We start from the raw sequence: 12,373 nt of genomic DNA, 5'->3' as shown, positions 1-12,373 counted from the left end.
TACTGCCATTTTCCCGCAACTGCATAGTGAGTGAGAAGCTGGCGGCATATGAAAAGTGAAGTAGAGTCAACAGAGCTGTTCATTCCAGCTGGCACATCCTGCGCTCACAACATGTTTTATTTGTATTTTTTCTTGCAAGCATACGCACGACCCGAGATGCAAATAACCGCATAAAAGGCGCGCCGCAGAGCACCTGTTTTTGATGTTGAAGTTCTTGCCGAGATGAAGGTGTTTCAGCGAGGGGTGTCTGGAGAGGGCGGGCAGCACCGTGAGCAAGTCTGCATCCAAACCTGTCGACACGAGAACAGCTCAAAAGTCGCCCGGGGATAAACGAGACAAAAACAGGCAAGGTCAAAGGGATGGTGGAATGGAGGGGGCCCGTGTCACCGTACCGTTGTCTGAGATGTCCAGAGTGGCGATGGAGGAGACTCTGGGGAAGAGCTCCTGGAGGACGGCAGCTCCTGCACATCGAAGCTGGAGGATGGGAGGAAAATGGGACACGAGCGCATTCATGTACAGTGGTACTGTGGCTGGTGGATTCCCAGAGTTACGAGCCACTCAGCATTTTCACTAGCGACACGTTTGTTGCTGGACAATAGGGGTTATGCAGAACCAGCTTCCACATTCGGTAAAACAGCTCAAAGCCCCTTGAGAAAAATGCATGTAGTAAAGTTATTCTCCCAAAAGTGGGCTGTCTTCTCACTTGAGCGTGTTGACAAACACCGCTTGAGTCCGACTCAGAGAAGACATCACAGTAAATACACTTGGACAAATGTCTGGCTTTTCCTCCTTTACTTAGTTCTCTCCGCCCCTTCAAAACACTTCTCTCTTCACGCATATGTTTGTTCAGTTGTGTGGGTGCGTGTGTGTGGTTTTCTGAAAGAGAAGGCCAAAAAAGTACCAATAGGCAAGTACATACAGCATGGGATAAAAAGGTACACTTTGCAAAGCAGATTTACCAAAACACAGTTAAAACAGCAATATTTAAGCAACCGAAAGAGCACATCCCGTTGACGCACTTATTTTGAAAGTCCAATTCGCACTGCTTTTCTTTATATTTATAAAGACTTAGTGATCTAAAAAACAAACAGAAAAAACCCCTCAACATGAGTATTCATATTGGGTAATACGCCCGGGTGCCACATACTCACCTCACAGCCGCTGATGTCCAGGTGAAGGTCATTGATGTGGGGATTGGAGGTTAAGCCTGCAAGGAGAGCCCTGTGGAGCCAGGAGGAAGAACCTGAATATATCGCTGAACATCAAATGGGTGACACATTGTTTAAAAGTGTCTTTTAAAATCCCTGGAGTGCATACCCACCCATTAAGTGTGAAACATACCTGCTCTAAATTGTCCATAGGTTTGAATTTAAGAACGAAAGCTTGTTTGTGTACATATGCCATGTGATTGGCTTGCAACCACGGCAGGGTGTACCAGGCTTCTTGCCCAAAATCAGCTGGGTTAGACACCAGCTCACCCGTGACCGTAATGAGGACATTCGCTAGAATATGAACGGAGCACCTGAGGACGTCAGGGGGCAGTTTCATGGCCGCCAGGCTGACGTGGGTGAGGCTGAAGGCGGAACTGAAGAATCGTCGGAACAACGGCACCGTGTCTTTTCCTTTTCTGTCAGGTGAAAACAAACAAAAAAAAAGTAAGAGAGAGGGAAAAAGATGGATGACATGAGATGAAATGAGAGTGGACGTTGTTGACATGCCGAGCGCAAAGTACAGACATCGCATACAGAGGCGGCCAGTGAGTGCGGGTCAAATGATGGATGGCTCCGCTTAAATATTCATACACAATGAGAGCTCTCAAACTGCAGCCGTGGAGAGCAAACACGCTGTTCCAGTGAGTTTCTGGAGGGGGGGGGGAAATATTGCACAGTGGTACCTTTGGTTAAGAGTTTTTAATTCATTCCATGACCAAGCTTAGTGACTCAATTCACTCATGTGTGTTGAGTACATCAAATCCGTTTTCCCCATTACAATCAATTGAAATTAAATTAATCCGTTCCAGCCCACTTGGGGCAGGATTTCGACCTGACAGGGCACGCCACCCTTTTCCGACTGAGGACCATGGTCTCAGATTTGGGGGTGCTGATTCTCATCCCAGCCGCTTCACACTCGGCTGCGAACCGAGTGAGATCTCCAATTCTCCAGTGAGAATTGGAGATCACAGCTTGATGAAGCCAACAGAACCACATCATCTGCTGACCCCACCAAACCGGACCCCCTCTACGCCTCGGCTGCGCCTAGAAATTCTGTCTATAAAAGTTATGAACCGAATCAGTGACAAAGGGCAGCCTTGGCGGAGTCCAACCCTCACCGGTGTAGAGTAGAGCTGATCCACTGTTCCACGGCCAGGACGAAAACCACACTGCTTCCTCCTGAATCTGAGATTCGACTTCCAGACGGACCCTCGTCTCCAGCACCCTCGGATAGACCTTACCAGGGAGGCTGAGGAGTGTGATCCCCCTGTAGTTCGAACACAACTACCGGTCCCCCTTCTTAAAAAGGGGGACCACCACCCCAGTCTGCCAATCCAGAGGCACTGTCCCCGATGTCCACATGATGTTGCACAAACCCCTCCACCACGATAAGGTGACAGCTTAAGGAGGGGACTAAATTCCATCTTACCATTAATTAAAGAAATAATATTTATATTTGGATGTCACTAATTTCTATGATTATATGGAACACAATACCTCAATTACTGCTATCTAGCGGTATTCATCGAACACAGCGCTTACCAATACTGTAAAGTATTTTCTATACATTTTATGCTTGCAAGTTTTTGTGTTTAAAAAGTACATACAATGTGTTTAAAAAGTGTGTTTTGACCAGTTTCAATGTATTTAAAGCATGTGGGAGGGGTGCAACTGTAAAAAAAAAAATTCTTATATGCCTGCACTATAAGGCAGATTTTCACCTATTGCGGGTTGGTGTCAAATGTATGGAAAAAAAAAAAAGTGAAAATGATCAAAGTGGACATGCGGGACAATGGCAGAATGAAGGGATGGCGATACGAAAGAAGGACAGATGAAGCTTTAAGAAGCATTACAAAAGGATAGCTCCCAGGGTTTCAGCCCTTAGTGCTCAGGCAAAGCTCAAAGCCGGGACTAACCTGTGGGAGAAAGAATTTTTGGAAAGATTCAGAAAGGCGAGATCAGCACAACAGCCCCTCAGAAGAGCCCCGAATAGCTGCGTGAGACAGGGTGGAAACGGTTAAATCCGAGCGGACGACAGACGCATTGCTTTCAAAACCTTGGATTGTTAAAGCCTTACTGAGTCCACAGAGCAATCTGTGGCCGACAGGTCCAAATGCACCAGGCAGTTGGGCTGAGACAGGAAGAGATACAAGCTCTGCAAACAGAGAAAGAAGAGACGACATACAGGCTTCAAGGAAAAGTGGCTGAATTAAACTAATGCACTGCGCTTCCTGACCGAGGCGTCGTCCCCAGACAGCACGGCGGGATTCTTGCTCAGGTCCAAGTGCAGGAGCGAGTTGGAGTACTCGTCGCTTGAGTTCAGCGCCATAGAAAGCGACACCACCCCTGGATGGTTAAACAAGGTGCATTGGTAGAATGCAATTTGAACATTAGAACTGACATTTCATCAAAAATGACGGCTTGGCGAATACGGATCGTACGTCGATAACGTTTTAAATTGGGGCAGTTGTAAGCCAAGGTACCACTGTACCAGCCAGGCCCACTCAGCTGTCTGAATGGCAAACTCGGGACTGATGATGCCAACCATCAGAAGTTTTGGGGAAAAGCCTAATTGAATCACTGCTCTGTAGTAAATACAAACTATGCATCAGTAAGGAAAACAGTGTCATTCGTGCAGCAATACCCTTACTCAGAGATTCCCCACTGATCCAAATCCTATCCTCATCAGCAAATGAACTCATTTCCACTGTGAGCGATGGCAGTGCGGGAAAGCACGAACCTTTGGAGGTGAGCGAGGTCTTGGAGAGGTTGAGGAGACGGAGACCCTTGCTGAGACGACACATCTGCTGGATCAGGCTGGCCACGCCTGCCAATGGGGAATTTTTAAAAAATGGGAAAAAAATCCGAGTACATTTAAACAATAACAGTAATCGGGACCGAGCTATGCCGCGGATTATAGTTTTAATTGCTATTCATTTAATGTATTTACTATTAATAGTAATTATACTACAAACTATGATCCCTGATGAGTTCTAATCTCTTTTTGTAACTGATTTTTTTACAACATTACTCTTAAAAGTGCAGTGGTACAATGAGATACGAGTGACCCTACTTATGTCAAGTCAGTCAAGATGTCACGTCAACATACTTCCTTGACACCAATTCCAATTTACACAGGACTTCAATCGTTCCCCAAACAGGAAATTTCTTACCACACAAAAAGCTCAATTTCCCAGGAACCCAACATCCGATTTTCTAAATTATTGGTGTCTTGTACCTTGGGTGAAGTGAGCATTCCAACCAGACTCAGTATTTTGACAGACAGTCATTTTTGGGGGAAATTTTGTCACGTTGCTAATGTGAGGGATTTCTGTACATCGTGTCTTCCAGCATTGCCTCCTGTTCAGCCAGTCGCTCTCACATTAGCGCTCACAGTCACAGTCACAGTCACACTCACACGCTGGTGGCCGAGGCATCCATGCGTGGTGGCAGTCGGCTCATCAGGAGCAATTAGCGTTTGAGCGTCTCGCTAACGGACACTTGGACACGGTCCCTAGAGACGTCAGAAACACGTCACTCCCTTAAAATGAAGTTCCAGTGGCGAAACCCTACTGCTTGTCAAACATTTGATTCGCGTTAGACATTCATGAAAATGGAAAAATTGCTAAGCGAAGACGATGTGGCTTGTTACTCCTAAAATGTAATGACCTCTTTTGTGTGGATGCGGTCACTCTACCTTGGTTGTCCAGAGAGTTGTGGGCCAGGTTGAGCGAGTGGATGACAGCGGCGGGGTTCTCGGAGAGGGCGGCCGCCATCTTGTGTGGGAAGTCTCTGCCGCACAGCGTAGAGTTCCAAAGCATACCATATCACATGTCAAACATCCATGGAGACAGTTGCTCTACAGTATATACAATACAGCCTTACTGTCCATTCTAATTAATCAATCATTCAACCAATTACTCAATCAATCAATCAGTCAGTCAGTTCAATCCAGCTAACTAAAAGAATAGCTAATGATCCAAGGCATACCACGTAACATAGCATACATCCTGATAATAATAATAATATTCATAATAATAATAATAATAATACATTTTATTTACAACACACTTTACAACATATACAGGTAAGACTAATCAATCGGTCCAGCCGCCCCCCATCGATCGATCTCAACAGTATATACAGTACAATATTACCCTTACTTTTATTATCTATTTCAATCAATCAATTAGTCAATCAATCAAACTGTTGCAACATTCATGTTTGAAGATTTTTCCAAAGTACCTTCAGCCTAACATTTGAATGAGATATTTCTACTTAATTTGAACCTTCTTTCGTAGGTAAGCTGTAAAATCTGTGTTAGAGCCCCTCTGGGGGGAAAAAAAAGTAGATGTTTTTTTTTAGCTTACGATTTCAACCCAGCGTTCTCGAGCGTGATCTCCTCCAGGCTAGATGATTTGCTGACTGTGTGCAGGACCTGCTCTGTCACCTCTGAGCCCTGAGCACAATGAAGCATATGAACACGTAAGCTTTCCACTAAAACGACAAAACAATGAAGCTGCAGATTAATTTGCACTTACCAAGCGCAGGTCTTTGCAGTACAGCTTAGTGAACCACGTGTTGTACGCCACCGACGCCACAATCACCGCCAGATCCCTGCGGGAGACAACCGTCGTGTATTAAGAAAGTATTTGGAGGTAGCCGTTTTGGATTGTTTTTGTGTCTTTTTACAATGCGTCACCTGCTCTCCAGGTGGCTGAAGTCCAGCAGGTTAAACTCACGGTTGTCCTGGGAGTGGTAAATGGTGTCCACATCCTAGAGGAGCGTGACATTATCCAGATGTGGGAGTAAGTCACATACAGTATGTGCAGGTCCTTAGTAAGTCTCATTTCTTAACTATCAAGTTTTAAGCAAGTTATTGAAGCAAAAATCACGCAAGTCTAGTCCCAATGAAATTTTCAAGTCATTACCTAACTTAAGCCAGTCGTAAGTCAAGTCATACAATCTTGCTCAGTCCTTACATATATTCGCACATTACATTACATTACATCAGCCACTTTGCACTCAGTATCTGTAAAACGTGTTACTTTGCTGTACTAACACACTCACAATCACATATTTATTAATAGACCTGTAAAGTGAATTCAGAGATTTGTTTCTAAATACATTATACATGTTTGATATAATTGCTGAAATGGTGCGAAGACTGAGAACTATGTAGCGAGTACTCAATTGTGGAGCTACAGCGTTAAATTGTTTTGAGTCACACTTCCCCCTCTATATAAGACCTTGACCACCTTTGATTTTAAACCTCCTTTTCTATGATTTCTCGAGGTGGCCTCTGCGCTCCGCATCATAGCATACTGATGCGTTGCCAGGTTTGTGCTCACTACACACGCAAAACTATGCTTTCAAAAATAACACAAATGTCACACAATCAGCGTTTTAATCAAGCAAGTCCCGAGTCCCAAAATAGTCTGAGGTCTGACTCGAGTCAAGTTGTTTGACTCGAGTCCCCCACCTCTGACATTACTCATCAACCTTTTGGCATGGTGAAACATTCTGCTTACCCACTGCACTTCCTCCTTGCAGCTGATGCCATTGTAGTCGCACAGCGCGGCGTAGGTCTCTGAAAAGCCTCCTGAGGGTGGCAACAGACGTCAGTCTTTCTTTCTTTTTTTTTTTTGTCGAAAAAGAACATCTGTGAGACCAATTGTGTGACAGATGACTTCCTCTCATCATTGGGTTACCATATTTTGGGTTTCAGAAAAGGAGGATTTGGGTGGTTCTTTGTAGGCCTATTTGTATATATAATATACATTTGGTAATCACCATAACTAACATATTTGTATGTGTATTGTATTTTCTTTACCGCACGCCCGCTGGGTTTCCACCGATGTCTCCGAGCTGGGCGAATACTTCCTGCTGCCCTCGGAAAGATCGCTGTCTGAGTGACAAATGGACGGGCTGCACAGGTAAAGAAGAAACAAAGGGGGTAAAATGTAGAATGCAGAGTCATCCACTTAGTATATTTTCCTGTCGTGAGCTGGTGAGTCTTACGCAAACACGGAGTTGTTGAATATCCGCGAGAGCGAGTAGTTGATGTGGCTGACCACGTGGTTGAGGTGGTCACGGGACTCGAACCTCAGGCAGCAGGTGGACTTGTCGGTGTCGATAATGACCTGCACAGAAAAAAACGTACACTTTATTAGATACGCAGGAGATGCAATCAAAGAGCTGCATTGAGCATTCTGCTTGTACAAAGATAACGGGAGCGACATTTTGCTGCACTGTGTCCTAAAATACTCCATCTAGATGGAACTTCTAAAGCCGACGTTTGTGATTGGCTCGCTCTGGTCATGTGCCTTTCTGCTGTAGTGGCAGACTTGACATATTTTTCCAAGTGAGGATAAGCGGTAAAGAAAATGGATGGATGGATGGATGGATGGATGGATGGATGGACCTCGAAGCCCCACCTTGTGGTGCAATCTATTAGTTTGAGATTTTGAAAAGGTTAGACTCACAATTACACTTTTGAACAGTTTCATCTTTATAATTTTGGACTTTAAAGGAACATTCACTTATGACTCAATATCGCTTCATATCATATGAAGCGATATTGTCTAAACAGTGCACATTTGTCATTAGGTCAACATGGTATAATAACATCCCACATGGTGTACCCACACTGTGTAATTCAACAAACACGTTATTTATTATGTATTTACATGTCAACATGTTTTGGTCCGAGTTTATGATTTGTGAAAAGAACAAATATGTGGTTATTTCCAAAATAATGATTTATGCTTTTAATCCACTTTTTTAGAGGAAACATCCAAGGGTCCCGTTGTTGTATATATTCAAAATTAAGAGGTAATAAATGTAATTAGTTATATTACTTTTAGAAATTTATTGACGTAGTTATACTAATATTACATTTTCAACAGGGTGACTTGTAATTGTAACGAACTAGATTTCCAAAATAATCTTACCAACACTGCTTGTATTGGGTCTACAGAATAACAACGTGTCAAAACTCACCTGGTGATCTGGGTGTGAATTCAAAGCTCGGATCTCCAAGAAGTTAAACGTGGATTCAATCTGTCATCAAATATTTAGTCAGAGAAGATTTCTACTTGAACAGGAAATGGATATCGTTGTACCTTGGCCGGAATCTTGGGCGCCAGGAAGTAGAGACGCCACGTTGCCAGCACCTGAGGAGAAGGCAAAGCATATCGAAGCATTGTGGAAAAGTTTGCTGTCGAATCACAGCACCCAGGAAAAAAAACACACCAGGGAGTTTTAATGGTTATGATGGGACGGAAACGACGATCTGTACAATATACAAGCCAGTACGAATGAATTTCCTATCTTGCTTTCTTACCGTGTTCATGTATCGATCCGACTAAAAGCCCCACCGTGTTGGGGAGATGACTTCAGAGATTCAGGCAGGGGGGGGGGAAAAAAAGATGGTTTGACGCACATTCTCGCAAAAGATGGATCATTAGCGATATGGCTTGTAAGAGCAAATGTCACAGTGGCTCATATAACTGCACAAAGTGGCCTCGGGCTCGACAACCTTCCTACCACATTTACATTAGCGCTTTAGAGAAAGCCATTGTTTCTTCAGCATTTGAGTCAGAAGATGAGTTGGGCTATAGTTAGTTCAACTGCAGCTGCTGCGAAATTTCAAGTCATAGAACCGATAATACAGTGGTGCCAAATCGAGATACAACCTTCATTTGTTGTGACTGCGTTGTACTTTATAAAAACATACAGTATGAATGACATAATGAAATAGAATGTAAATTGACACTGTTTTTGTTTTTTTAATCAAATGGACATTGTGCTGCTCCTTCTGGTGTGTGCACCTTGGCCACCTGGTGGCAGTAAAATACAGTCATATGGATATACAGTACTTTATATGGAGATGGTCTCTGTTCCTAAGTAAGGCAGTAATGTTAGTTGTTCTTCACAGAGGATAAAGAATGTATGCCTGTGTGTATTTTTATCTGGATACCTGGGTACCTGTTGCTTAAAACATAACACTGCAACACAAATGCTATTCGTTATCTCGTCTATGGCGTTTCACATTATGTTTTAGCATTATGCTTGCGGACCTTATCCAGAACCAGAATCAGCTTTTTTGGCCAAGTATGTTACGAGACACAGTCTTTGGAGCCACTCTAGTATGACAACAAACAGCCTTCAACTTCAACTGAGAGTGGCAATAAACACTGGAGCTTGAAGCCTCTTTTTTTTATTTATTTAGTTTTTCCTTTAAAGAAGTGTTCACTATCTGCCACTGCTGTTCGCTGTGAAGTGAGCTGAGTTAAGTTCAAAGACACCATATTGTATATCAAGTTTTTGCTTGCACGTCAAAACAAACAAACAAACAAAAAATAGGCTGAGCGTCGTTTCGAATTTGGCTCAGTAGCACCCCTCGAAATCTTTAAAAAATCAGCCCCCAAAACCAGTGTCATTTAGCTACATGTAGTAGGCAAGTTTATTATGAGTGCACCCACCCAAAAAAGTCTCAAGGACCCATGCGGTAAAACGAACAGGAAGTCATGTTGGACATTTTCAAGGGTCCTTCAAAGATGAACACATACTGTACAGTATACTAGAGAAAGCGGCAAACAGACATCCATTCTCATTCATCACTCCTGAGTGACAACTGAAAAAGTCAGGTAGCATCTCGCAGTAAGCCAAAGAGGTTAGTTTTTGGCAGGTTGATGCTCTCCACCAGCAGCAGAGAGCACTGGCCTCCGCTACTCTTGCTTGCATCTTCTGCCCCGTCGCTCTCAATCATTCACTCCGTACACTCTGAAGTCCCGGCTAAAACATTCCCTCGAGACCTAATACTCTCCTTGTTTTTCTTCCATTACCGATGAAAAACAGGAACTGTATGCTTTCAGACAAATGCTTCTTAATAAAACAACTCGGCAATTCAAACGCATTTCTATTATTATTATTTTTTTAAATCCATATTGTGGCGAAATTGGACGACTCGCCATAAAACACGAGACTCAAATAACTCAACTAGACCAAACGTCTTGTGGGTGATGAAGGTCCCTCCCGAAAGCCAGTTTAACTTGACAACATGCAATTTGGTAGGCATACCAAAACTCTACAGAATCCGTGCCTGACAAAACACAGGAATTCTGCCATTTTGGTTTGAAGCAGCCATTTTACGGTTATTTTGGCCATTCCCAGGTGTCCTTTAAAGATGAACTTGTCCTAGAGATTTTGTCAGATTGCGACCAAATTAAACCATGTATACTAGACACACGGGTGACACTAAATGGCGAAAAATGTTAGCTTTCATCAGTTCTCATGGGTGGAGCATGGAGTTGAAGTTTAATGACTCACCATAAAACATGAAACTCTACTAACTAAACAAAGGTACCTCCTTGAAGCCAGTTTCACTTAGCAACATAACATTTTGTAGGCATGTCTATCATGAGTCAGTTCGCCAAAAAAAGCCGAGCAAACCCATGCCTGAAAACTCACAGGAAGTCTGCCATAACGATTTTAACTCAGTTTAGGGTCATTTTGGCCATTTACAGGGGTCTTTTAAAGTCCTAGCTTTTCCTTTTCCGTCCTAGAGCTTTTGTCTGATTTTGACCAAATTTAAACCCTATGAATAGCCTAGTAGATAGAGGCATTGCAAAATGATAAAAACATTTTTTGTGTGTGGACAGCACAGTGGCGAAGTTTGATGACTCTATTAAGGCAACTCCACATAGTCAGAGCTTGCCCAAACATCATTTGTTTAATGAAGGTGATGAATTCAACACAAATTCTTCTGTGCTTTGTGTACTCAAGTCCTCCAACTCCATCAAGGGCATGTTCATGTTTTCTCTGTGTTTCAGATAAATTGTCAGTCATGTTGAAAATGTAGAGGCTTGACACTTGCTTGTGAGAGCCACCGCCTGGCGGCCTCTTATTTGGTGAGCAAGGAGTCTGAGGTGAAGTGCTTCGACGCATACACGGGAGAAGGACGCTCGACAGACAGTAGACCGAGTCGATAAAGCTCGATTGTATCACATTACGGTAATGAGTCGGCAGTTGCAGGCCTAGTTAAGAGTATACGGATGTGAAGCGCGCTGAAGCAGCAGGAGGGACATCATTACGACCAGTACTGCTAAAACAGAACTCTTCCGAACTCTTCAATCGTCCACAGTCTTTCATGTGTCGGAGCGCAAAGCACAGATTGTAACCTGCGGTACTATTTGACTCATCTGACTTCGCGCTCCCATCCACCCACTCGATGTTCCTGTTGATTATGAACATGACACTGAAGTGCATTTAAAAATCCCTCAGCCAGCATGACTGATCAAACTCAGATCTCGCTCTAAAGTCTACTATGCAGGGGCCCAGCAGGGGCCACATAAAATGGGCTTCACCTTCTAAAGAGGATGTGGTAAATGAGAGGTGCATTGGAGGGAAATTATTGGAAGGATTTTTTTTTTAGACATATCAAAGTGTGTAAAAATCAAAGGCTGCACATGGACTCTTTAACTGCCTGCTTTTGCCACACGATGAATCATTAATACATCCAGGGAGCAGCAGGATCTGCCGGAAGCCAGAACCGCTCAGCCTAGGATGAAAGCTTATTGGCCTATCGGGTGTTAGCAAGAAGGGCAACTGGTTCTACTGTAAGGTTTTAAGTCATAAAACCAAAACTGACTGAACACTGTACAAATCTTGATCTAAATCCTACGCATAAGTCAAGGCTGCAGTTCATGCAAAGCCACCGCCTTCATCCTTTCCATCCAGTCCAAGTTCATAGCGGGTGAGCTGATTGCCCCAGATTGAATCTCGATAAACTGGCACTGCTTTACTCTGGCAAACAAAAAAAGAGATCTTGTATCTCGCCCCATATTCTCAGATGAAAGTGCCCTGAAATCAAACGGCGTGGACTGCCCAGCCCCCTTGCTGCCTCCACGGTGGCACCCAAGGAACCCACTCCTCTATCTGCAAGCGTTAGTGTGGTTAGCAAAATCCGCTTTTCACCGTGCTGTAGGCTACAGTTCGGTACAACGGGGGATTCTATTGAAAAAAAGAAAGTAGTGGGTTCTCTGTTTTACCACTTTTGGTATCAAGCTTAATTCCGCAGATGGCATCAAAGGAACCCACTACTCTTTCTGCAGAGTTAGTGTGGTTAGCAAAATACTTGTGAATATTTCAGATAATAA

General features: G+C 43.6%; 1 protein-coding gene across 4 annotated transcripts in view; it reads right to left on the bottom strand.

Annotated features, from left to right (window-relative positions):
* LOC133406455 (capping protein, Arp2/3 and myosin-I linker protein 3-like) overlaps nucleotides 1-12,373 on the bottom strand; it is a 35,662-nt gene that overhangs the window by 20,752 nt on the left and 2,537 nt on the right. For all 4 annotated transcript variants that reach the window (XM_061684084.1, XM_061684085.1, XM_061684086.1 and 1 more), the window contains exons 3-19: nucleotides 8,336-8,386; nucleotides 8,214-8,273; nucleotides 7,233-7,354; nucleotides 7,045-7,139; nucleotides 6,743-6,813; nucleotides 5,914-5,987; nucleotides 5,753-5,828; nucleotides 5,582-5,670; nucleotides 4,909-5,003; nucleotides 3,952-4,038; nucleotides 3,448-3,557; nucleotides 3,289-3,366; nucleotides 3,128-3,204; nucleotides 1,523-1,627; nucleotides 1,152-1,221; nucleotides 393-474; nucleotides 194-290 (exon numbers count right to left, since the gene is read on the bottom strand). In XM_061684084.1, coding sequence (XP_061540068.1) covers nucleotides 194-290; nucleotides 393-474; nucleotides 1,152-1,221; nucleotides 1,523-1,627; nucleotides 3,128-3,204; nucleotides 3,289-3,366; nucleotides 3,448-3,557; nucleotides 3,952-4,038; nucleotides 4,909-5,003; nucleotides 5,582-5,670; nucleotides 5,753-5,828; nucleotides 5,914-5,987; nucleotides 6,743-6,813; nucleotides 7,045-7,139; nucleotides 7,233-7,354; nucleotides 8,214-8,273; nucleotides 8,336-8,386 — 1,439 coding nt within the window. The remainder of the gene's footprint in view (nucleotides 1-193; nucleotides 291-392; nucleotides 475-1,151; nucleotides 1,222-1,522; nucleotides 1,628-3,127; nucleotides 3,205-3,288; nucleotides 3,367-3,447; nucleotides 3,558-3,951; nucleotides 4,039-4,908; nucleotides 5,004-5,581; nucleotides 5,671-5,752; nucleotides 5,829-5,913; nucleotides 5,988-6,742; nucleotides 6,814-7,044; nucleotides 7,140-7,232; nucleotides 7,355-8,213; nucleotides 8,274-8,335; nucleotides 8,387-12,373) is intronic.

Source organism: Phycodurus eques, chromosome 8, assembly GCF_024500275.1.
Source record: "Phycodurus eques isolate BA_2022a chromosome 8, UOR_Pequ_1.1, whole genome shotgun sequence".
Taxonomy (NCBI): Eukaryota; Metazoa; Chordata; class Actinopteri; order Syngnathiformes; family Syngnathidae; genus Phycodurus; species Phycodurus eques.
Note: the sequence above shows the minus strand (reverse complement) of the source record. Positions and strands in the feature narration are given on the sequence as shown.